This window comes from Caretta caretta, chromosome 1 (genome assembly GCF_965140235.1).
Source record: "Caretta caretta isolate rCarCar2 chromosome 1, rCarCar1.hap1, whole genome shotgun sequence".
In the NCBI taxonomy this organism is placed as follows: domain Eukaryota; kingdom Metazoa; phylum Chordata; order Testudines; family Cheloniidae; genus Caretta; species Caretta caretta.
In genome coordinates, this window is record NC_134206.1 from 299,299,903 (window position 1) to 299,326,931 (window position 27,029).

At 41.4% G+C, this 27,029-nt stretch overlaps 1 protein-coding gene across 1 annotated transcript in view; it reads left to right on the forward strand.

Annotated features, from left to right (window-relative positions):
* Window positions 1-14,059, forward strand: part of YAF2 (YY1 associated factor 2) — a 42,469-nt gene extending 28,410 nt beyond the window's left edge. The window contains exons 3-4 of the mRNA XM_048836032.2: window positions 3,035-3,187; window positions 6,673-14,059. Coding sequence (XP_048691989.1) covers window positions 3,035-3,187; window positions 6,673-6,910 — 391 coding nt within the window. The 3' untranslated portion in view covers window positions 6,911-14,059. The remainder of the gene's footprint in view (window positions 1-3,034; window positions 3,188-6,672) is intronic.
* The last annotated feature ends 12,970 nt before the right edge of the window (window positions 14,060-27,029 follow it).

The window sequence follows — 27,029 nt, forward strand, 5'->3', positions numbered from 1 at the left end:
CCACTGGCCAGGTGGCCTGGACACAAGGAGGGAGCAGGGCCTTGTCAGATGCTCATCTAATGCTCCTGGAAGTTGGTTTGCGGAATCAGACCCCAAAGTTCTCACTTTCTAGAGTCCATTTTTTAATAGGAATTTCTTCCTGTGCCAGTCTATGGGAATTGCTTCATCATACTGTTGCTGAATCAATCTGCAGATGGCACATTCCTAACGGCTCCGTGCTGCCAGATGTTATTTTGATCTTCGGTTCTCCCATCCTTGAGGCTGTTGGGTGGATTCCAGTCTGCTCTCCGGGGGTCCTCTGGTTATTTCCACTTGACGCCTTCTTCAGCCAATGGTCACTGGATTCTTAAGCTGGCACCTCCCTGATCAGTCAGTTATTATCCACACCAAGCATCCATCCACATACATCCTCTATCTCTATTTTAATCACAATTGTTAACAAAGCTTGATGAATACAACAAAAGGGCGGGGAGTCTCTGGGTGCTGTTTCTGTTGTTAGAGAGTATTGCTTTGAGTCTCTCTCTGTGTGAGTAGTTGTTGTTGTTACAAAGAATTGCTTTGAGAACAGACTCTGTCTTAGAATGTACTAACACAATTAGCAGCTTGCAAGTTTCACACAGAGAGGGAGAGAAACAGTACCAAAAACCAAGAGACCTCTTAATTAGTAATACCCTGGAATTTAAACTATGGGGAATCAAACTCATTTGTGATTTTAATACAGAACTTCTTTAATATGACCCAACACCAGCAGGAGAGAAAAAAAACCTTTTCTAGTGATGATCAAGGTGGGCCATTTTCAGCAATTGACAAGAATGTCTGAGGAACAGTGGTGGGGCGGAATAAACATGGGGAAATAGTTTTGCGTTGTGTAATGACACATCCAGTCCCAGTCTTTATTCAAGCCTAATTTAATTGTGTCCAGTTTGCGAATTAATTCCAATTCAGCAGTCTCTCTTTGGAGTCTGTTTTTGAAGTTTTTTTTTTTTTTTTTTTTGAAGAATTGCGACTTTTAGGTCTGTAATCGAGTAACCAGAGAGATTGAAGTGTTCTGGTTTTTGCATGTTATAATTCTTGGCATCTGATTTGTGTCCATTTATTGTTTTACATAGAGGCTGTCCGATTTGGCCAATGTACATGGCAGAGGGGCATTGCTGGCACATGATGGCATAGATCACCTTGATAGATGTGCAGGTGAACGAGCCTCTGATAGTGGGGCTGATGTGATTAGGCCCTATGATGGTGTCCCCTGAATAGGTATGTGGACACAGTTGGCAACGGGCTTTGTTGCAAGGATAGGTTCGTGGGTTAGTGTTTTTGTTGTGTGGTGTGTGGTTGCTGGTGAGTATTTGTTTCAGGTTGGAGGGCTGTCTGTAAGGAAGGACTGGCCTGTCTCCCAAGATCTGTGAGAGCGATGGGTCGTCCTTCAGGATGGGTTGTTCAGGCGTTTGAAAGTTAAGTGTTACTTACAATTTTTGAACAAGGCATTTTAAGTTGTTAGTTCTCCTTTATTGGGGAAGGTAGCAGAGCAGTACCATGAGAGGAGTAGAACAGGAAGAAGGCAGAATTAAGACCTTTCAAAGTTTTGGCCCAAGCGAGGGGACACGGGGGCGTCATTTGAGCTCTCTGCCTCAGATGCCAAAATGTTGTGGGCCGGCCCTGAATATTATTGTACAGTGCTCATGGTTTCACAACGCTTATTTTTCTAAGGAATATCTAGAGCAACACAGAGGATGGAAATTTTGTTTTCTGAATCCTAATGAAACCTGAACATTTCAAAATTCTGCAAAGGAAAAATCTGAATTTTTTTTTGATCTGGCCAATCAAAGTGCTTCATTTTGATTTCAACTTTTTTATTTTTTTTATTACAAAATAGAATACAAATTGCAAAATATATAACACAAAAGTTTCTGTGTGGCATTCGAGGGTATTGGATTTAATCTATAAAGCCCACAATGGCTTGGGATCTAGTGAGCTGAAAGATCAGCTCTTTCCCCATTTGATATTACTGCATTTGCTGTGAGCAAATGTGCTCAAACTGGGGACCTTTAATTTAAACAGGTGGGTGCTGCTGACAGGGCATTCTCTGTGAAGGCTCTTCCTATTCAGAGATCACCACCTTTGGTGTGTCTACATACATTAATTTTCTGGGCATACTGTGTCAGTGGGTCAGCTGGGGTCCAAGAAGAGGCCTCTTACTTCAGTAGCCACATCGCCTAGTGGTGAAAGTCCAATAACTGGCCACTTACTTCAGCAGCAGTCTATGGGGCTGCCTCTCTTGGTGGCAGTGTTTGCCCAACGGCAAGTCTATGGAGCTGCCTTCTCTAGTGGCAATAGTGCCTAAGGGTAATTGTGGGGAAGGTAGGGGAACCTGGGCCCACCCTACTCCACTGAGTTCCAGCCCAGGACCCTATGATAACCAAGTACCCTGGCCTCGGGTTCTGGTCTTAATATGGCCAAACGTGTTCCCTGGGTCACTTCCTACTGTTCATCCCGATTCTGTAGCTCCTTGTGGATAGTGGCTCATCATCCTCTCTGGTCTCCGCAGTCGACTGGGGTCTTGCAGCATAGTCAGGATGCTCTGCCTCAGTGGTTTGGAGCTCTAGTGGCTTCTTAGCAGCAGCCTGCAGTGCGTGTCCTCTCTCCTCCTCAGCCAGCCCAGACTGAGCTGAGCTGCTTACTTTTATATGCTCCCTCCATCGGGAGCTTGCCTAGCAATGGCTTGGGGGTGTGGCCTCTTGAGCCCAAAGTATTGTGTTAACTCTAACATTGCCAATGCAAGGTTGATGCACCTCATCACACACTGCACAAAGCCCTGTCTCTAAATCCTTAAAACGTGTCTCTTTTGGTGGATCAGTAGGCTAATGGGCAGGATACAGTGAGTTTGAATTGGGTATGCTCTTATTATGAGCTGCTGGCAGTTTGATGTGTTTAACAGTCTTGCATTTTGTATTGACTATTGTTTTAATTACTGTGAAATGTAGAGTATAAGACTGATACTATAAAATCTAAATAATAAATATATATGTGCTCACAGGAAACCTCGACCTGTCTCTCAGCTGGTTGCACAACAGGTTACTCAGCAATTTGTGCCCCCAACACAATCAAAGAAAGAGAAAAAAGACAAAGTAGAAAAGGAAAAAAGTGAAAAGGAAACAACTAGCAAAAAGAACAGTCATAAGAAAACCAGGTAAATTAAAAAATTTGGTATTTGTAAAATATTAAATGATGCAAATTTTTCATTACTAGTATAAGTGTTCTCAAGTCATTTTAAAATTAGACTAAATATTTATTGAAGTTTCATTGTTTTATGATGATGCTGTTTAATGTAAAGCTATCTTGCAGTTTGTAGTTTTGACCAGAAGATGGAGACTAAATGGACTAAATAGGAGAGGGAAAATTAGGTGTTGTCAGATGAGGCGTTTGCCTCATCTAGCAAAATGATAAGTAGACAGAAAAATGGAAGCTATAACGTTCCAGGAGAAGAGGAAAATGGCTAGTGTTTATATAGAATTGGATGGAAAAAGGGACTATAAGGTTCTGGACAAGTAGGCAACTAGAGTTGTTGGTATTAATGCAGAATTTGGGATAAGGAACAAAGGCTAGAATAGTTACTTTTGGAGACCAAAACTGACTTATGAAGCTGAAAACATACACAGTGGATTGAAATAATGAAGGATATCTTGGACTCTTAGTTCAAGCAAGTAGCCGCAAAGTCTTGATCCTGCCATGGACTAGGAACAGCCTGCAGTTTGAAGGAAAAATGTAGGATGTTAGACACAAGTAGAACTGGGTGAAATTTTTCAGCAAAAAAATACAGATTTGGTGATACAGAAAATGTTTCATGAATTTGTGTCTGCTTTGCCAAATTTTGTGTCTGGGGGAAAAAACAGAATCCAAAAATGTCTAAACATTTTGTTCTAATATTTGCAAAATTTAAATATTTTGATTTTTTTTATTCAAATGGACTGTTTCAGTATTTCCTTCGATGTCATTTAAAAAAACTAAAAACACCCAATCAGATTAAAAAGAACCAAACATGCATTGTTTCAGGTAAAGAGAAACATTTCATTTAACCTGAAACTAATTGTTCTAGCTTTTCAATTCACTGAAAACCTAGAAAAAGTTCCTTTCTGGGTTGACCCAAATTGATATTTTTTTTTTTGTATTTTATTTTTTGGAACTGCAAGCAAACCAAAATATCAGTTGTTTGCATAGCTCTAGACACAAATAATATTGTCCCAGATTTCCCCAAATTAAGTATAAAGTTACTTGAATCACAAATATGTAACTAAAAAACTAAGAAGACTGAAAAGAGATGCAACTTACTTAAGAGAAAGAGGAAAATGTAGGGAAATACTGTCACTGTGTGTTTTGGAAGTGCTGCAGTCTGTGAGGCAGAGTTCAGCCAAAGAAGATTCTGTGGAATCACTTCTGCAGAGAAGTAGCAGACATTTTCCATGCATTGGATGAAACAGGACCTTCAGTGTTATTCAGGGACTGCTCCAGAAAGAGTAAAGAGTACTCTCCAAATTTACATCTTGAAGTAGCAAGAATTTAGATTGAAAAGGCTGAGACTGTTTTTTTTTCAACAGGAAGGAAATGGAACAGAGCTGGGATAAAGGATTTTTGTAATGTTTGTCTTTTATTTTTAATTATACATTTTGGCTGGCTAGAGTGTAACGTATTTATAAGTTAGTGTCTTAAGAGATATTGTTCTGAATGGTAACAATTATGTGGGAATGTTGGAGGTTAAATAGTCTTATTACATGAGAAGTGAAAAGGGGTGATATTGCAAGGGCTGGGAACAGGGGTGTGCACAGCAATTTAAATTTTACTGCTTTTGGAAGGGCACATTAAACACACACATTATACACATTAAACCATATCAACACACATGTACATTACATACATAGAAATAAACACTCACCATTTCAATGAAAATCCATGTGCCGTAGAGCTATCTGAATAAGTGTATCCACAAGGACTTGGCTGTGGTGGGGTCACAGAGCTCCGCCCACCCCAGGGCCACGGCAGGGAGAGTGAGCTGAGCTCTGTGACCTTGCCAATTATTGAGGTGGGCCGATGCCACTGCTTGCCCTCCCATGTGCACGCCTTTGGCTGGGAATATTGTTTTTTAAAAAAAAATCATCTCAGTAAAAGCTGTACAAAGAATTGCTTGAAAAATTAATAGTGAAGACAAATCAAACACTCAAGTATTACATACAAGTTTATAAAAAAAAGTACTACCTGATTTTGGGTAGACTGTGTTCTGATTAAGAATGCTTACCTTAGTTTCTACGTGGATTACTTAAAAGAACATTTTTTTTAAAAAAGGAGCACATTTAAATGTTTCCAGAAACATGTATAACAAAATCTGCATGCAGTAAGCCCTAAATTTTTTCTCTGGCATGCAGCCTATTTCAGGCTGGCAAAAGTGAATCCTTCCCCTCCACCCCACATCTTCAAGCAACCAGTTAGGTTCTTTTTTAATGCCAGTTCAGCCTTGGGGCAAGAGTCTCATTGGGCTCCCTGTGTATTATTATGCAGCTTCAACTCTTGGCTGCGTGGGAGTGCAAAAGGTGGGGTGAGGTGACTCAGCATCAGTTCTACTTGAGGCAGGGCGCTAAATCCCTGTGTAGGGCAAGGGGAGGGTTAAGATTTGCTTTTAGGAGCACACCTGCCAAATCTTGGTTTCATATTAATTTCTTTACTTCCAAAGCTTGGCCTGGAGAAAGTTGTGGAATCAAATATAGGTTTTGTAGGTCAGTTTTAAAAGGCTTGCTGGGTGCTGTGCTGCTGTTGTCAGCAGGTATTTTCAGCTGCTGTGGTGACATGATTTGTCACCTGGTACACACACACAACTATCAAATTAAAGCGTTTCATGCCTAGATCACCCATTGCACTAACACCTGCAAAGACCATGCTGATGGAACATAGTTTAAATGTTCTGTTGTGGTCCTAAAAAATAAAATAGTAGTAATCAAACCAGAGTTTGTGGCCCCTTGTCCTATGCAGGATATTAATATTAAATTATGCATCAGGGAACCCAGACTCCAGCCCTGTCGTCAGTGTTTTTTGTGTAAATTATTTTAAAATTAAATTCTATTTACGTGATGCCCACTCCAAATTTTAAATTTTCAGTGTGCTGTAGAATTTGTATTTGCTAATACCTGCATAGCAGAAGTTTAGAAACAACTGGTTAGAGGACCTGGGAGCTGGTTTCTGCATATTAAGAACATAAAGGCAACACCCACTGAGATGAATGGAGAAGTTCACACTTCTCAGGGCTGTTGTTTCAGGCTGTCTGCTGACACTGATATGACTGGGGGGGGGTCACATTTTGAACATTCTTTGCAGCCATGAAGACTAGAGACTTAATTTTTTCCAAGCAAAAATCTTAAAATGTGGAGTACGGTTTTGTGACCACCTTAACCACATGATCCAGAGGGCCCTGTTCAAATCAAATTATTTAGAGGTGAAGAAAAATTTAAACATTACAGTATAGAGTTGCTAGCTATGTGGTACATTCTCATTTTATGTATTCATAATATTGCTGTGTGTAGTATTTCACTAAGTTATACGTTTTCTACGAAGATCACTAAAAATGGGAGGGGCAAGAGGATTATGGGATGTGGAAGCTTTTAGCTTTTAATTTGATTCTGTTTTATTTAGGCCAAGATTGAAAAATGTGGATCGGAGTAGTGCCCAGCACTTGGAAGTTACCGTTGGAGATCTGACAGTCATTATTACAGACTTTAAGGAGAAAACTAAGTCACCACCTGCTTCCAGTGCCGCATCTGCAGACCAGCACAGTCAGAGTGGCTCTAGCTCTGACAATACAGAGAGGGGAATGTCCAGGTCATCCTCGCCCAGAGGAGAAGCCTCATCGCTGAACGGAGAATCTCATTAAAGTTTATTTTCTCCAGTTTCTCTAGTCTCTTCTCTTCAAAACATGCAAATACACAATTTCTGCCAACAGCTACCACATTTTCATGACAGATTATCCATGCACAATTGATATGTTTACTGGAACATAATTTATGCAGTTTTACAAAAGTGAAGTGAAGCAGTAGAAATAATAATTTGAATGCAATCTACAAATGCTTACAAAGCATTTTCAGACTAACTTTTTAATCTTCGCATTTAAAGGTGCCATGAAAATGTGGTTTGAATGTTCATTATGCAGTGTTATTGGTAAGTCCATTTTCACTTTTAGTTTAGTGAATTCTAACACAACTCTTGGAGTCTCTACTATTGGCATGTACTGAATTAAAATTTTTATAACATAGTTCAAGCTGCCTAAATATGTATTATTTGAGAATTGTGAAACATAGTTATATGTATGCAGATCAAAGATCAACTTAATCAACTATTGCTGCAACAGAATTTTCATAATTATTATCTTCTTAAAAACACCTGCTGGTACTTGGTGTGCTTAAATAGGAAAAATGTTATTAAATAAAACATTTGTATGAATTTTTGCCAATGTTTGACATCGTTTACTAAATTACTGTTACTGAATTATGTTGCTGGTTTTACCAATATTTTCCTCACACTTAAAACACTTATTGTAATGTTTATGAACAAAAAGAGTGAACATACTATAAGCATTGGTTATTTAGCTTTATAATTCAGATACAGTACTACACTGTCATTAGACACTGGTAGTCTATGTTCTATAACCAATATCAAATCTCAAATGACTAAGCATTTGGCAAAAAGTAAATTTTTTAAAATCTGAAATTCTGGAAAAGCTTTAAAAATAACTTTTTAGGACAGTTTTCATTTCTGCTTAGCATTATTTCCTTGCCCCAAACTTGCCCAGTGTCATAGTTGCATATCAGTTTAGTACAAAAATACTGTGTTGCACAGGAGTAAGGAAATAAGTAATACTATTACATTTTGTTCTTAGATCAGCTTCTTTGATTTTGAATTGGCCCTTTATTAAATACTGTAGCATCAGTCATAAGAAAAAAAATGCAGTACCCTATTTTCTGGCATAAACTGTCAAAATTTATGCATTTAGCAATATACTGATACAGAGCAAAAATATTTACAGTCCCACCCGGTATTATGTAAAATAACCAATAAAATATTTTTATGAATACAGATTTCGCATTTTTGTTTACAACTAGGTGTTGTTTTTTTATGCACAAAAAAATCCATATATAGATTTAAATTATAGGGTCAGATTCAATACAAAAATGCATCTGGCTCCTGTCCAAAGGAAGCCCGTTCACATCCCAGTAATTCTCTTTGTGTCTCATTCAAAATATGTATTTTGGGGCCAATGTGAAAGTGGGATGGACTTCTTTTGGTCGTGAATCCAGCCCTAAAATATTACCTTCGTATGATGCATCCTGATAATAGCTAAAATAATGGATTTTTGTAGACCCTGACAATTGCGGTGGTTGGTGGTTTCTTGTAGTAATGTACCTTTCTGTTTTTTAATGCAGTACTTTTACAGGCACAATGGTACTGTCTATTTTGTAAGATGCGAGTTGTGAAATACAGTTAGTTGCATAAAATGAAAGTCTGATGTGATATCTAAAAACTTACATACCTCATTCCTTGGTGTTACTGTTAAACTTTTAAAAAATCCAATGTTAATTATAGGTTATTTCAAATGGACAACTACTGACCTGGTTAAAATGTATTATGCTTTACCTTACGAAACATTTCTTCATTCCAATTTTCTGATCATATTTTAATACTTTTTAAAACATCACATTTTAAGTTTCATAAATGTTTTTGGTTGGGGTGGGGCTAGATGTTCAAGTAATGAATGTTAATTCTTACAAAGAAAGATACATTCTTCTGAGTTTTACTTTTTACAATTTGTTAGGTGAAATTATATACAGAGTATACTGAGTTAATGGATTACAAGAGAGCTGAATCTGTTTAAAGTAAGCAATATAGTGATAGTGAATCTCAATGCAAGATCCTTTATGAAATATTTCAACTTTAAAACAAAATGAATGTTAACATATTTCAGTATTCTTTGCAAACATAAAATAGTGATCTAGTACCTATAGTTCACTAAGTCAGAACCTTATTATTAAATTTAGTATAGGTAGACCATTCAGCACCTGCAAAAAGTGGTTTTTCTATCTCGAGAAGTAGGCAGTCATTGATTTATTTAGTTAGTTAATTTGCATGGAATTGACTACTAAGAGGCATAATCTAATATCAAATGAAAGCAATCCTTAGTATCTACAAGAGCAATTTTAAAGTGTGGTTATTATCAGAAAAGTGATTGTAAAAAGGTTACTGGATTGCTCATTTTTACTCAAGAATTTCTAGATCAAATTACTCTACTTATGTAAAATTGCCAGTACTACATACTCCACCTAGAGTTTGTAATTAAGTAGTAGTAGTGGGGTGATGTAAGAGGTGTAAAGAACAATGATTACGTAACCAAAAGTTAGCTTGCCATTCCTGTTGATGCATGAAACACATCAGAATTTTTGCTCTTCTACAGCAAAAGTGGTGCAACAGTGCTGATGGCAGAGTTTAAAAAAAACAAACAGTGAAGTAAGGTGATCTGACTCTTTACTCATAACATTATAACTATACTTTAAACCAGCCTCACTTCCATAATTTCTGAAGAAGTTTTCAGTTGGTTTAAACCAAGTCCTTTCTCCTACTCTGTGTAAATTCATTAAAAAGGTCTACTCCATCTTTACTCAGTTTGTAGAATGTAAAAACCTAACATTGTAACTCATTGTTAGCTATTTTTCTTTTACTGTTCTCTACATAACGACTGATCATCATCTGTTACATGCTAAGCCTGCACCAACTTTCATCTGCCAAGCATTTTGCGTGGTTACATGAGATGATCCAACAAAGATGAATGTGATGATGATCCATGTAAATAAGTTCCTTTGTGCATTGATTGTCCACTGTTTCAAAAACAAAAAGAATGAGATGCAGTTAATTCACTGTAAAGGTGTAAAATAATTCAATGTTTTGTCATCCTGTTTTTTGCCACTAATTATAGCTGGCATAAGGAAGTACTGAAATATACAATAGTAAGGTGTGATTTATTTTTTTACTTCTGAATTTCAAAGTCTGCATAGTAGAAGCAATCAAAATCTGTACCAAGTAATACCATGTCAAAATCTGCAGTGTAAAATGTTGACTCTTAAGATTAGTGATAGGAAAAAGGTTATATTCAAAGGCTTAATTTTAAGTTTTGATGCAGTGACTAGTCTTGAAACAATCAAGATTATGATCTAAAATGTTACCGTACTGTATGTGTTTCTCTAGCTATTTGATGTTGTATGGCATAGAAGATATAGTTCAAGCAATTTAAGATTAAGCAGTATTCTGCACTTTAGATGTGTGTGTGTTTTTTTTTAATGTGGTCAGAGGCAGTGCATTTTATCTAGCCATGTGAAATAGAATAGATAGGTGGCTCACGCTTCCCCCCCACCCCCCTGTAGCACCAGGACATGTCTTCCAAGCTGCACATGGTGGTGTAGTTCTGTCCTGTGGCAGAAGTAGCCTAAGGTTGCTTCACCATGTGGGAATGCTTACAAAGTGCACAAATAGGGAGGCAATTGATTAGGTCTAGGTCATTAACCAGTTAACATGAGGATTAACTTGTCAGCTGGGGACTGTTAAACTGGAGACAGGAAGGGAGAGGGGAAAAGAGAGTGGCTGGAAAGAAGGGCAAAGACACTCGACCTCACAGAGGTGAGACCTCTTCCCCTTTCCTCCCCCCCTTGCCTAAGGAGTCTGCTGAAACTTGGGAAAAGCCTTATGGTGATGGGACATGAAGCTGCATAAAACATTGAAAATAAAGTGCACTGTGGTGAATTTACATAAGAATGTGTGAGGACTGCTTACAAAGGGAAGTCCAGGATGAGGGAGCCCACCCTGTGACATGCCCTTTGTAGTTTTAATTCTTTCTCTCCTCTTCCCAAAAGTGGGAAGACTTCCCAGATCATGCAGCTATCTGTGCTTATGAAATACAGGAGGGAGCTAGTGATAGACCTGTCAAGTGTGTGCCTTCATTAAAATCCACTTTTTTTTCTCTCTCTCTGTATCTAATCTATTTCTCTATCCCTTACGTGCCTTCTGATACTACTATGGTCTACTAGAGAGAAGGGCTGAAACCAATTTCCTTTGGAGTAGCAGAAGTCATGGCAAGAGGTAGATGAAATTAATTTTTCCCCTGACAGTTGCATGTTACCACATTTGTAGTGGGTTTGATCACTAGGAAAAGCTAGCTCTGGAGAGAAGTTCAAAATGTTAGTGCAGTTCTTGGATAGTGGACTAGTCCAATGCTAGGCATGTTTAGCTAGCAACACATTCTCTTAGCAAATTGGTAAGATTTGAGGTTGTTGGAAATGTCACTGGAAGAGTAGAGCTAGAGCTTTGAAAGGTTGGATATCATTTCTTACCTGACTTCAGAAGCATGAGTCTCATTTGAAGGTATATATTGCACCTACTAGTAAGTAGGACAGCTTGACTTTTTTCCCCCCTCCTGCTTCACAAGTATTTCAAGGCAATATTTCTGTAGCAGAAGGAGGCAAAAGAAAACTACTATAAGCAAAAGCCACACATTTGAGCCTAATTCAACACTAAAACAAAGAAAACCAACAACCCTCTCCTAACACCTTTAATAAAAGGCAATACAGTCAATCTAGGATTTAGTTAAAATAAGAAATAATACTTTGCAAGTCTGTTACGAACAAGTACTTTACAAACATTTTAACCTCCCATATCCATCTGTATGCATTAGGTAAATAGTGTTATTCCCATTTTGTAGGTAAGGAAATAAGATTTACAGCTTTAAATGACTTGCCTAACGTCACACAGGGAAAATTGAGGTAGAGTTAACAAATAGTTTGAGTATGCTACTCCATTGAACTAATCAACCTGGTCCTTTGGCTCTAGCAGTAGAGGCTCCCGCTTTTAAATTCAGAGGTTCTGTGTTCAAATCTGGTGGACAATCCACCCAGAGATATAATTATAAATTACCAATTCCATTAGTTCCAAGGTACTAGCAAAGAAAGTGGCTAGTCTAGCCACTAAAGAAAGACAAAGAGCCACTTGGTGTAAGCCTGGGCTACATAAGCAGAGAAGGTAGTGTTAGAATAAATGGGCCAAAGGTGTTAATATAACCCAGTCACTGTCAAACAAACTATTTGAACAAGATCCAGGGATTTGGTGAACAGAGATATCAGCCTGCTTAGTACCATGGCACAAACATCTTTAAAAAGCCATTTAACCTTATATTAAAGATAGAGAAGGGAAGGAAAAACAGTTAAAGCATTTACAATGTGAAGTATTAAATAAGACTTTCATTTTAACATTTCTTGTTCCCTTTCCCTTCAGGATGGAGAGAGTTTTAGAAGGAAAAAACCCTTGTTTGACAGTCTCTTTGATGGTATTAATGATGGCAGTAACTATCCTTAGACAAAAAGTTAGTTGAGATGAGCAAGAGCTGGAGCTGTTGCTGCTGTTAAAATCCTTTCATCCCAGGTAGTTGTTTGGGATTCAGCTACAGCTGGTAGGCTGGCAATGTCCTCTGGCTCCCTCTCTCTGCCCTGGTGTGGTCATTTTTCCAGATGAGGCTGATGAAGTCAAAGGAGACAGTAGGAGTGGCAGCCGTGATGAAGAAGTTTGGTTCAGTAGTCTCCATCTGTTATTTTAAGTGTGTATTATGTATTTTTGTTCTTTCATATGTTCCCCACAAAATCTTTTGTTTAAGGACCCAGAAAGGGATTGATGAGTAGAATAGCCCCTCCCCTTATTATTTTGTCCATCAGTTAGGCCTAGTATTCGATGTACCAATTTTGGCTCATTAACTTCTGGCTCCACATCTGTTTTTAAATGCATAATTTCAATACAGTCCTTGAATCATATCAACTAAATTAGGCTAAAGAAGGTAATTCTGTCTCCCTTTTGTACCTTCTCCTGTCAATATTTGTTGTTATAGTTTATTGTAACACTTTATGAATTTTACATACTTTTTACAGTTGAGCTCACAGTTCTTGAAAATTTGTAGGCCCAATTGTCACAACAGTGGCTGTGGGGCCAAAGTTCTGACTACTGAGTACCTATTTTAGAAGATATATTACTGGTTTTCCTGAAAAAGAGAATATCTATCTCATACTGATCCTTTATTGAAGAGAATAAATCAAAACCAAGGTCGACTGAGTGTACAGTTCTCTAGGCAAGAGAATCTACTATCAGGTTGGTCTTCTCTAACACAACAGCCAACAACTGTGAGAGATTCTCTGATACTTTTTAACTAAGTTTTTAGTATTGGTTAAGTATCATATCCCCACTTGTAAAGGGAATAGACTCTGCTCAAACATCTGTTTGAACTCCATGGCCAATTTCACTGCTGGTGTAAGTGCGTGTGATTTGTTTGAAATATACTTGATTATGCTAGTGGTCAATTTGACCCCTCCAGGTTCCTGATCCATTGAATAGTTATTTAGGTATCTCTAAACACTTAAACTGGTGTGTGACAGATGATCTCCTAGCTCTGCTTCAGTTTTTACATAACTCTCTTCCTTTCTAGATAAGTGATATATAGGGAGAATTTTTGCTAAATAATTTTCCTTTATACACGCATGTGAGCTCTCTAGTTGATGAGACTGGCATTCAGAATGCCAATAACCACTTTGGTTCTGAGATTCATGTCGCTGAAAAGAACTGCTTCTATCACTTGAAGGAAGTTTTCACTTCTAGGAAAGTAGGTGGGGTATGTTGTAGATCTTGATGAAGAAGTGTCCCCCAAGTGACACGTAGTACCTGAAGGCTTTTGCAAGGTGCAGGAAAGAAGCTTTGGAGAGGCAGCCAAGGGTGGATGGAGAGGGAGATCTTCTGCCAAAAAAGAACACACAGAGTTTTCAACATCTCCTTGTGGAGATCCTGGGGAGATGGCTTCTATCTCCAAGATGTGTCTCAATACTTTTTGTTAGATTGAAGAACAGAGAGGATGATAGCAAGAGAAAAATTCTCTATTTTGTAAATCTCTGAATGATGACTAGAAAGTCTTCCTCCTTCTGTGTTAAAATAAAAAAACTTCATGAGCTAATATGCCCTTCTCTGTGAGAATTTGTTACTGTGCACCACCATCTGCTGTTATAATGTGCAAGTAGGCATCCTCCATTTCTACCTTTACTAATATCCATACTGATAGATGGCTTTCCTTCTGACATAGATTGGTTCAGTGACTTTTGACCTAAAGATATACAGCAAAATATGACCTGAAGAAGAGCACTATGTAAGCTCAAAAGCATGTCTCTCTCACCAGCGGATGGTCCGATAAAAGATATTACACCTCACCCACGTAGACACTCTAAAAATATCTGTTTGTGAACTGTGGGGTGCTAGACAGTAAATGGCATAGATATCTGTCTTTTAGCTACAAATCCTGGGTGGTAGTTCTATGTATGTCCTTATTTTTTTTCCAGAGGACTGGGGGTCAGGAGGATTGGATTGAAGGGGAAGATAAAGGAAAAACTTTTGTGGACCCTCTTGCACATTTTAGAGACCATCCAATCTGAGATGATCGTATTCTAGACTTCCTGTAAAAAGGATAATCTTCCTATTGAAAGACTGTTCTCTGGGACAGTCAGAGCCCCAGTTAGACCTTGTGGTGTTTCTCAGCTGAGGAAGGTTTTGTAGGCAATAGTTCCAAAATGAATAACTGGTCAAGGTTTGGAATAGCCAATCTTGAAGCCTAGTAGGAATAGCAATAGGTAGCAAAACCTTTAGAAGTAGATGGAGCCTGGCTCTGACAAAGTTCTTGGCAGTGAGATGCTCTCTCTAACTATGCCATCAAGTGCCTTATCCACTGCATCACTAAGGCAATAACTCCATTGAAAGAAAGAAAATATTTGTTAAAAGATTTACCCCATGGGTGGAGCCACAAGTTATAACCAAAGGAATCTTAATGAACTGCTGGTAAAGTTACCTTTATAAGAAGCAGTGAGTCCCACAACTTGTTGAATCTTTGTTTGTGAAAGTAAGTAACTTTAGAGGTGACCGTTTCTTCTAGTCAACTGCTTTAGCCTACCAGTATACCACAGAATGGATGAAACTTCTTGGAGGGAAATCATTACTAAGGATAGCTGAGTGAACCCTCTACCTTCTTGACTGCCATGTCAAAGGGAGTGACCCCTTCAATGGGTATAGGTAGATATTGGATTGATCAATAGGATTTATATTTGTCTAAGGGTAGACTTTAAACTTTAAAGATTTTATTGTCAGAAAAAGTTCTTATGTAATTTTGGAAAATCCCAGAAACCAGGTTGTCTCCTCTAAGTGAATAAATTTATTTTCTGTTCTGACTTCTTGGAAGAGATGACCTTGTCTAGACTGAACTGTAAAATCTTGGATAAATGACTAAAGTAGTAAGCACCTAGCATTAGCTGAAGGCCTGAATTATGATTCCTGCTCACTGCAGGCCCCACTTAGTTTTGTGGCTTCAGCCATGCTACTTTAACATGTGATATCAGATACCAAGTTAATGATAGCTAAGTATGGATTGGAGACCTTCAAGGAAAGCCTGTGTTTTTCAGGAATGGAACTAATATTGATTATTTAATAGTCAATACCCTACTCTGATTCAATGATGCCCCACCATGATGGTAAGGGTCTTGCTATTAGAGGTCCTTTCTATTGATGAAAACTAAAACTGAGGCCCTGAAACTTCTAGTCACTAATGAACCTGTGATATTTATTTGAAAGAATAGGACTGTGAACCTTGAAATCATGCCTGCATTTTAATTAGGTAATTACACTTTTCCCACCTAAATTTCACCAGTTGCCAAGCAGGAAGAAATGCATGAAAAGCAATAAGAGGTCCTCCAATGTTATTGGTGTTGCTTCCTATGTGTGGAAAAAAATCCCTTCACTCAGGATTGGCACCGCTGAATGTATATTTTTTTCCTTCATGGTTAAGGCTAATTTTTAATGGCGTTTCTCTGAGACACTTTTTATAGTAAAATACATTTTTTTTGCCAACAAATATTGAAGGCAAAAATAAACATCTTCATAAACAAAATATGCATGTGAATGTTTTTCATGAGCATACCATTTTTATTATAAAATCTCAAAGGTACTGCAAGGAAAAGAAAAACAGGGTGAGGATAGAAGACTGCTTTGCGCTACTTACAGAATACAATTTAGAGCAGTTTCAGCAGGAGGGCATATGCTATAAAATCTGTAGGAAAATGTGAAATTATAGGTTCTCCTTCAAGCGCTACTCCCTGTGTGTCTCTTGTTGTGGTTATGCATATGCTTCATGCTCCCAGAGTCAGAGAATTCCTGAAAGCAGTGTCCACTGGTCCATGCAAGCACCCCTGCTCTTCTCATGCATCCAATAGTGCATCCAAACAAGGAGAAAAAGGGTGGAGCAGACCGACTGCCTTTCCAGTTTGTTCTCACTGCTGCATGGCCTTTGTTGGAGCCTCCAGTGTCCAGAGCTTCATCTTCATTTATTCTTCTATCTGTAAATACATGTGTATATATTTTGTAAATAGGTTTTAGAATTTTATCCAGTAGCTTAAACCAAGTTTTATAGTTACATTCTCCATTCTGCGGAATTCCACCCTCCCTTCCCCTCACCCCCTGCCTATTCCCTGGAATTCAGGCTTCAAAATCTGTGCTCCTCAGTCAGTGATGGTTATCAGCGCTGCCTATACTGTTTTGGGGAAGTTTGTGGCAAGGTGCGGTATTTGAAGCTCTTTCCCCAGCCGCACGCGTGAAGTGCAGGAACTTCACCTTAAGAAGCTTTAATGGAGAAGTCTTTGAAGTTGCAATTGGACCCAGGCTGGGGGCCCACTCCATGCTTCAGCCTGACTCAGCAAAGACCTTCCTGGTGCACGGTCTCACTTAGAAGCGAGGGAAACTACTGCCCTGAGAATCCCTGTCAGGGTTTTGCTGGGAGGACAGGGAACATTCTCATAAACCCAAGAGAAAACGGTCCTCTAAATCCACTTCAAGGAAGTCAGATACAACCCTAAGTTGAGCAAATCTTTCCATTCAGCCCAGGAGGACTTAGAACGTCCTAAGTCTTAGGGTCATGACGAGAAAGTCCATAAATCCAGGGCTCTGTCACCACTAGACCACGCTACAGTGCCAACAGTGCCTCTGGCACCAACCAACCCTAAACTTTGAGAACTGATGGCACCAACAGAAGACAACCATTGAGAGCCTCCACCATCAGCGGTACTGGGTCTGCCTCACCTGACTATGGCACAAACAGTAACTGCTCCAGCCCCTTCAGTTCGGATGGACAGGGTGTCTGGCACTTCAGGGAGAGCAGAGTCTTATGCTCCACATGAGGACATTATTGTTTGCCCAGATCACCAGACTTGATCACCATCAGGTCCTTTGCTTATGAGAGAGATCCTGAGTCCACCACAAGATGCAACTTAGAATAGGAGAGAGACTCCTCCCATATCATGTAGCCTTAGTTTCCCTCCAGTAGAACTCTCAGTACTGCCAGTATATCCAGAATTGGCATTTATTTTCTCAGGAGACTCTGAAGCACCCGATGAACTGATGTCTCCTCTTCTGAGGCATGCCTTCCCAGCTGGAACCCGGACCAGTCTGGAACCAACCTGCATCCTATTACCTGCCTCAAAACTGTTTGTACCCCATGCTATGGGGACTTCCAAAACTACTCTGTAACCCATCTTACTGACCATACTGGCGATCGTGGGACTCGTACCACCTAGCAGAGTTGACACAGTCTGTGACACTCTGTACCTTGGGGGGAGGGGGAAACAGCCTACACCCCCATGTTCATCCTTGTAAAATGATTGTGTGGTATTCAATGCAAAGTTTTTCTTGTCGGGTGTCTTTGGAAGGCTCATATATAGGTTATAATTTTATGTATATAGTTATGAGGATGAAAATGATTCCTTATGGCTTAAAGCAAGCCCAGGCACAAACTCTCCAGAAGCAGAAGGGCAGGTCACACCTCAGCAGGGCGTGGATTGGACAAACCCAGCCCAGCCTCACAGGCACTGGCCTAGGCATCACCAAAAGAATCCGTTAGACTCTCAACAGTGTCTTCCCCCTTCCTTTGGTCAGTTGGGAACTGTGATGAGGTAATGCTCATCTGACTCTGAAGGGAGAGGGGGTTAATGCCAAGAGGGAAGAAAGGACATGATAAAAGGGGAGAGCCGGGCTGAAGTGCAACCAGCCAGCCTGTTGTGAGAAGCATCTAAGTTTGTAAGGGCATTGAAAGGGTTAAGATCAGCTTAGAATGCGCTTTGCTTTTATTTCATTTGACCAAATCTGACTTATGTTTTGACTTATCACTTAAAATCTATCTTTATAGTTAATACATCTGTTTGATTATTCTACCTGAAGCAGTGTATTTGGTTTGAAGCATGTCAGAGACTCCCTTTGGGATAACAAGCCTGGTACATATCAATTTTTGTTAACTTGACAAACTCATATAAGCTTGCAGCGTCCAGCGAGCATAACTGCACACTGCAAGACGGAGGTTCCTTAGGGTTGTGTCTGGGACTGGAGGTATTCATAGAATATCGGGATTGGAAGGGACCTCAGGAGGTCATCTAGTCCAACCCCCTGCTCAAAGTAGAACCAATCCCCAACTAAATCATCCCAGCCAGGGCTTTGTCAAACCTGACTTTAAAAACCTCTAAGGAAGGAGATTCCATCACCTCCCTAGGTAAACCATTCCAGCGCTTCACCACCCTCCTAGTGAAAAAGTTTTTCCTATTATCAAACCTAAACCTCCCCCACTGCAACTTGAGACCATTACTCCTTGTTCTGTCATCTGGTACTACTGAGAACAGTCTAGATCCATCCTCTTTGGAACTCCCTTTTAGGTAGTTGAAAGCAGCTATCAAATCTCCCCTTACTCTTCTCTTCTGCAGACTAAATAAGCCCAGTTCCCTCAGCCTCTCCTCATAACTCATGTGCTCCAGCCCCCTAATCATTTTTGTTGCCCTCCGCTGGACTCTCTCCAATTTTTCCACATCCTTCTTGCAGTGTGGGGCCCAAAACTGAACACAGTACTCTAGATGAGGCCTCACCAATGTTGAATAGAGGGGAATGATCACCTCCCTCAATCTGCTGGCAATGCTCCTACTTATACAGCCCAAAATGCCGTTAGCCTTTTTGGCAACAAGGGCACACTGCTCACTCATATCCAGCTTCTCATCCACTGTAACCCCTAGGTCCTTTTCTGCAGAACTGCTGCCTAGCCAATCGGTCCCTAATCTGTAGCAGTCTTGTATTGGCTAGTGTCATTCGGTTGCAAGTAACTGGGAGCAGCTTACATGTCTGAGGCTGTGCGTGAACAGCCCAGGATTGGGGATTCTCACAGCAGAGCAGGGTAAGGCTGGCTCCCAGAGTGAAGGATTGGAGTGACCTAGCAGATCACTGGTCCAGATAACACCAGAGAGGAATGTCACAGGTGTCCACGAGCAGGTCACGCCACCTTTCCTCTCCAAAAGGACAGCCAGAGCTTCCTCCTGACCCCATGGAAGAGGAGGAGTGTGAGTTGGAACCGTTAATTTCATCAGCACCAATGAGACTGTTCTCGTCAATCTCTGAATGAAGCAATCACTGCAATATCTCTATCTCCCCCTTTCCATCTTGACCATAAGCAGTTCCAGGAACTATTATGAAAGGTTGCAGAGGAGCTACAGATCTCACTTATGGAAGTTCAGAATCCTAAGCACAAACTCCTGGACATGCTCCATGCATTTGGACCCAGCTGGATAGTGCTTCCTGTTAATCATGCCATTCTGGAACCAGCCAGAGCAGTCTAGCATTCTCCTGCCATTTGTGTCTCTACCCCTGAAGTGAGGCGGGAAATGATATTTTGTCACAGACAAGGGGATGGAATTTCTGTTTTCTCATCCTGCTCCTTTATTCTTTGGTTGTCCAGATTGCCATGGAGAGATCTGGACAGCAACACCCTAAATCTGCTCCGGCTGATAAAGAAGGTAAATGGTTTCAGCTCCAATGTTCCCCCTGTAACTACAGTTCGGAGCCTTGACACAGCCTCCCCCAGCTGAAACTGGGAGTGAATCTGTGGGGAGCCCCAGTGGCCCCTGCAAAGCAGAAGCTGGGCATTGACTGCGGGACTGAAGCCCCGAGCTCCAGCGCTCTCCCCCGGTCTAAAGCCCTGAGCCCTGGTGCTCCTCCAGGGCAGGAGCCCTGAGCTCCCTGCCCAGAGCTCTGACGCACTGACGTCCCTCCCCTGCCCGGAGCCCTGACACCACCACCACCCTGTGACTGCAGCCCCAACTCTCCTGTGGCTGAAGTCTGTAACGTCTTGTTCAGAGTTATGAACAACCTCCATTCCTGAGGTGTCCATAACACTGAGATTCAACTGTAGATCTATCACATGAATCTGCTAACGCTCTGGTGGGACCAGAAAGGCTTCCTCATAGCACCAGCTTCACCTGAACCCAAACTCAGGCCATAATATTAGACTGATATCCATGGAAGAAGTCGTTTAGCCTGAACAAAAACAGTTATGACAGCTGATGGAAGACTTCTCCTCAGTATTTTCAGTGCTCCCAAGATGCATCCACCTGGCCTACCATTACATAGACTGTGAACTGGGAAAAAAGGTCTGAGAGCGCCTACAATCTCTGCCACAAAAGATGTGGGGGACAGTCTGCCTAGAACTACAGGCTCTGTTAGATTTAGGGGTCGTTGAGGAATCCCCTAGTGAGTGGGGGAGCCCCATCGAAGCCTGATAGGTTAACCTGATTCTGCATCAATTTCAAGAAAGTAAATGCACTATAAAAATTTGTTGCATACCCTATGACTAGAGTAGATGAGTTGGTAGACAGGTGTGAGGTTGCCAGGTATGTATCCACTCTTTTCCTTTATGAAATGTTATTGGCAGATACCCTTGACAACTGAAGAATAAGATAAGACCGCATTCCCTATATCGTTTGGTCTCTACCAATTTAAGACTGTCCTTCAGGCTTCACAGAGCCATGACACCTTCCAATGTCTCTTGGACTATGTATTTCGACTGCATGGGTGGTACATCACAGAATACATCAACAATATTGTCATTTATAGTTATGACTGGAACAATCACCTAAGACACCTCACCGCAATACTGTAATCCCTCAGAGGCAGGACTAACTGCCAATATGGCCAAGTGCAAACTGGCCAGCAAGGAGGTGACTTACCTCAGCTAAAAGGTTGGGGGTGGATGTCTGAAGTTGCTAATTGGTAATATACAAGATGTGGAGCAATGCCACATACCAACCACACAAAAGCCGGTGTCACTTCCTGGGCCTCGCTGGGTACTACAGGCACTATGTACTGAGTTTCACCACCATTGCAGCCCCCTGATGAACCTGATAAAGGACATGAGTCCTAAGAATATTCAGTGGTCCGAAGCCTGTGACATGGCATTTAAGACTCTGAAAGAACAGCTAAGCTGGTAACCAGTGCTCTCACATCTGGACTTCTCAAGATGATTCACAGTGCAGACAGATGCAGGTCTTGGGGCAATACTTTCACAGGACATTGACTGAGAAGAACACTCCATCCTGTACATCAGCAGCCAAACCATGAGGAGAGAGCATTCTGGGTCAGAGAGAGAGAGAGAAAGAGAGAGGCAGCAGGGCATATGAACATGCAACAGAAGGGGCATTGGACCTGGAGAGAGCTAATCCCTAGAGCAGCCAGGAAGAGGCATCTCAGTGGTGAGTGAACACAGTGACAGGTGTAAACTCTAGAATGTTTTTGTTCTGAAGCTGTGCAAAACATTCTTACGAATAGTAGAAAGGATTCCACTAGAAAATGTAACTTAATGGAGTGGAAGCATTTGTCTATCTGGGCACATCAAAAATGTATATCCTTAGAGGCCACGTGTATTCCCCTTATTCTGGACTGTCTTTTTCCACTTAAAACAGTGGGTCTTTCCATTAACTCTTTATGGGCACACTGGCATCAGTCCTTGAGTACCACCTACCTTCACATGGTTGCTCAGTTTTTGCTCACCCACTAATTAGCAGATTCTGAAGGAGTTTAATCAGAACCTACTCTTCAGTGAGACTTAAACCTCTTTCAAGCCTCCCTTTAAACCATTAGCTACATTTTCCATGTGTCTCCTACCCAAAAAGATTGCATTCCTTGTAGCCATTGCCTCAGACATGAGGATAGGTGAGCTCAGAACACTGATGGTGGCATTCGGTTTACCACATATTCCATAGAGACAAAAATCTCATTGCGTTCACATCCTAAGATCACCCCCAAAGTAGTTTCAGAGTTGTTTTTTTCTGAAAACACACACATCTGAAGAAGAGAGGAGACTTCGTTCCCTCAGTGTGCAATGAGCCTGCAATGGACAAAACAAATCAGAAAATCTTCCAGATTGCAGATTGAAAAGAGTTTGAAGTCAAGCTATATCCTCTTAGAGATCTCTAAATGAATCTCTGCCTATATCTTACTGTACTCTGCCTATATCTAACCTGTCTAATATTCTTTCTCCTTGTGGGATGAGAGCTAATTCCACAAGAGCACAAGCAATGTCAATGGCATTTCTTCAAGAAGTACCTCTACTTGGCTTTCGCAAAGCAGCTACGTGGAGTTCCATCCACACATTTGGAAGACAATATGGCTGTGTGTTAGTTCAGGACTCTTCCACTGATGCATCCTTTGAGAAGGCAGTCCTTAAAATGGCCATGCTGCCAGCATTCTCACACCTTCCTCCTATTTGAGTACTGCTTATCACCCACAAGGACCGGTACTCAAAGTGAAAGTTACTTACCTTGTAGTAACTGGAGGTTCTTTGAGATGTGTGGTCCTGATCTGAATTCCACTTCCCACCCTCCTTCCCCTCTGCTTTGGATTGTTCTGGGATTTGTGGTAGAGAAGGGACTAGAGAGGCAATTGGTCCACTCTGCCCTTTATATCCTCAGTTGGAGGCACAAGGAGGGTGAGGGCACATGCGTGGACAAACAGACGCTGGTTTCAAGAATTCTCTGGCTCTGGATGCATAGATTGCATGTGTATCCACAGGGGAATACAGACAGGGATCACATATCTCTAAAGAACTCCAGTTACTGTAAGGTAAATAACTTTCTCGCACCAGTTGTCCATGTACTTCGGTAGCCTGTCCTACAATGAAACATCTGGCACTAGCCAGAGGAAAGTGCAAGAAAGCCCCCTGAGGACAATTATGGAATAATTTGCTGTAACAGGCTAGCAATATTTGTCCAATACACCCTGCTGTGTTGTCAGTGGCTGATACTGCTGCTGAAGTGCTACATGGATTTTGCTGACTCATTGATGCAGGATTCATAATCCTACCCAGGTATGGGAGAGGTGGAAGTTAATAATCAAAGCAGAGAGTGCCAAAAGTAAGAGCTGGGACAGAAGGTTCTGAGGGAAGGAACCACAGGAGCAGCCAAGCCTTAGGAGAAGGCTTAGGCTAAGGTAAAGCAACCACAGGGGCAGGAAACTTGAGGAGAAGACCGTGGCTGGGTTTTGTCTTGTATTGTTTGGATTTACCCTAAGATAGGTGAGCTCTTTAACTTTACGGAATGTGTATATTTGTTTGGAGTGGACAGGGAGCCCCACACACTTACACCTGCCCTTAAGGAAAGTTCCTTCTTAACCCTTGTCAATTAATCATTTGTTTATGCCCTGAAACATGAGACTTGAATTTATAAATTGTTTCCAGAAAGCCAATGCCTCGCTGCAGAATGGTCTGGTTTGTTGACGTAGCACATGGCTGAAGTGTTGTCTGTGACCACTTGAACTACTCATCCCTGAATGCGGGAGAGGATTGGAATTGCTATCAGATCCAGAACACTGATATGTAGTCTCATCTCCCAGATGTTTCAGTGGCCACAGATCCTGAGGCCTTGACAGTGAGCGCCCAATGATGGGAGGAAAATGAAACAATGATTGCCAAGGAAACTGGAGAGGTGAATAGCTTTCCCTTGAAAATTCTGTCCAATTTTACCAGTGGAGAGAGTGAAACACTTCTCTGGGCAATGTTAGCAATGGGGACATGTTGTCCATGTTTGGAATATAAAATCTTGGCAATCAATGGTGGAGATGTTTCACTATCAGTCATGCAAATGGAGTCACATAAAGCCATTAAACTCATTAGCCCTAGGAAGAAGATCACTGGTTGACATGAGTGCTTCTTCAGGGTCCTATACTGTGCACATCTGGTGTCACCTGTCCCCTGGCAGGAATGCCTTTCCATACATTGAATCCATGCCTGCCCCAATTAAAGTAATTTGTTTGGCATGAATCGTGTGAGGAGTTTAATGAGGAGACCCAGCTCTTGAACGCAAGTCTTTTGCATAGCTGCTGTGACAGCTACCTGGGATGATTCAATTGTAGCCAGTCACTGAGATAAGAGTAGACATGAAAACCTTGTCTTTGAAGATCAGCAGCCACAGCTCAGAGCCACTTCATGAAAACTCAGGGTGAGGAAGGGAGTGGTCTTTTTCAGTGGTAAACCTCAGAGACTGCATTCTGTTACTACCATGACAACATGCCACCCCAGTGTGATCACCAGTGCTGTGCCAGCTGCCTGACCTTTCAACAGGAATAGCCATGGTAGCAGTAGCACAAGAATGATCATGCTACCATTGAGCGGCTACAAAGCAACATCAAAGAGAGAGAATGAGAAACCTTCTCTGTTTATTTTCATAGATGTACAGTATAACATCTGCAAATATGGCAAAAAGAAATTTACAGTATTTTTGGAGCCTAAAAGCTCCCATGTTTTTCTATTAGTGCAACAGAAACATTCAGACTGAGGGATAAACATGAAAAAATGAACATAAAAGCCATGAAATTCAAAAAGTTTGTTTCCTAGTTTATGTAGTGCATTAATGCAAAAGTTCATGAAAAATTACTTATGTTTTTGATGCTTCAAAAAAAGTGTGAGAATCTGTATTTTTTCCCCTACATTTTGGCCACACTTTTCTTCATAAAGAAGCATCTGTTACAATTATGCTGTTTTGTGTGTTAGTGTGAGTTGGTCTGTGCAAAAATAAAAGGGAACACTATATCAGTGCCGGTTTTATCAGGGCAATATCCCACATTCCCAGTCATTTTTGGTTCTGTACAGACAGTAACAGCAGTGCTGTCTATCCAACATAGATTTAGAAACTAGTGTGACACTCACTATGTCATGGGCAGAGGGTCTAGATACTCTGAATATTTACTTTCTCTGTCATTTATCTTATTTATAGTTCAACTCCTATGATAGTTCAATTCCTCCTAAGAGTCCAACTCTTCCAAGAATAGAGTAAGGAGGGGAGCAAGTTCCAAAGTCCTGCCAATAGTCTTCAATCCTTTGACTTCCTCTGTGGACTACTTGACAGGAGGTCTCACAGTTAACTAGGTCTCAAACCATTAAGGCTTTGCGGGTTAAAACCAACATGTTAAATTGTACATAGAAATGTATCAGCAACCAGGGCAGATCCCAGAGCTCTGTATGATACGCTTTCTACCTAGTTAATAGCTTAATGTTGTACCCTAATTTTTGTTTTTCCTTTAGACCAAGAAAGGGTTCTTGTTAAAGGATCTTTCTAAAACTACATAACTTAGCTTTCAACAGTGCTTTGTTATTTCGGGCTACTTGGGACCCCCCCGGCATAAAATGTTACTTTAAAGGTATGTTAGCCCTTCCTCACTCTTGGACAACTTTACCTCTCATTCGCATAAGCCCATATTTTAGACATGGATTCTGCTACAACTCTCAAGAAGGGGCACAGCTTGATATCTATTTAAGGTATTTAGAGTGCCAATCAGCACAGTATCTAGGCACTAAACTAAGAGTGGCATAAGACTATAAAAAGTAAACTGACAGATGCTTCACTACTGTGTACTTCTGTGGATTTTGTGAGACACTACAACAAGGAATTGTGATGAGGTGGAAAGATGTTCTGGTATGTAAGGAATTACAGGGTTCTGGCCTTTTACATAGCTGATCTGTGCATGGTTATAAAAGGAAATGGGAAACTGGTCCAAAAGAATCTGCTACAGGGAATGCATACATCCTTTCTCATCCCTACAAGCTGAAACTGAAAGGCCTCGAACAGTTAGTACCCAATAGTTTGAGTTGATATGTCCTGGTTTTTAGTTAATTTTTGGAAATGAAAAAGTCCTGAAGAAAGGGATGCAAACAGATTAGTAATTACAACTTTATTTCTCTGTCTCTGGCTGGTGTCTCTGCACACTGTGTTAAATCTTACCTGTAACACGAAAGCAGGACCTAGATAATAAAAGTAGCAAATTGACTTGGCCAGCAGTTGTCCCCTTACCAAGTTTGATTGGTGCAGATATGTGCCTTCCAACAAACTCTGTTGCTCTAACCCATCTGTCTTTTTTTTTCACTGCAGCATTATCTAGCCCTGAGGTGAGCAAACTACGGCCTGCGGGCCACATCTGGCCTGCGGGACCCTCCAGCCCGGCCCCTGAGCTCCTGTCCCCCTCCCCCACAGCCTCACCTCACCGCCGGCGCACTGCTCTGCGCGGCGGGGTGAGCTCCTGGGGCAGCGCAGCTGCAGAGCCCGGCCTGACCCAGTGCTCTGTGTTGCGTGGCGGCGGCAGCAGTGTGGCAGGGGAGTTTGGGGGGGGGGCATGTGGACAGGGATCGGGGTGGTCAGAGGGTGGGAAATGGGGTTGAATGGGGGTAGGGGTGCCGGGGGGCAGTCAGGAAAGGGGGGGTTGGATGGGGCAGTGGGGGGCAGTCAGGAATAGGGTTTCCAGGGGCAGTCAGGGAACAGGGAGTGGGGGGGGGGTTTGAATGGGGGCAGAGGTCCTGGGGGGGGCAGTCAGGAAGGAGAGGCGGGGTTGGATGGGGTGGCGGGGGGAAGTCAGGGGCAGGGGTTCCGGGGGCGGTCAGAGAGAAGGGGTGGTTGGATAGGGCAGGGGTTCTGGGGAGGGGGGCAGTCAGGAATGAGAGGAGAGGTTGCATGCGATGGCGGGGATCCGGGGGCGGTCAGGGGACGGGGAGCGGGGGGATGTGGATGGGGCAGCAGTCCCGGGGGGGCCGTCAGGGAACAGCG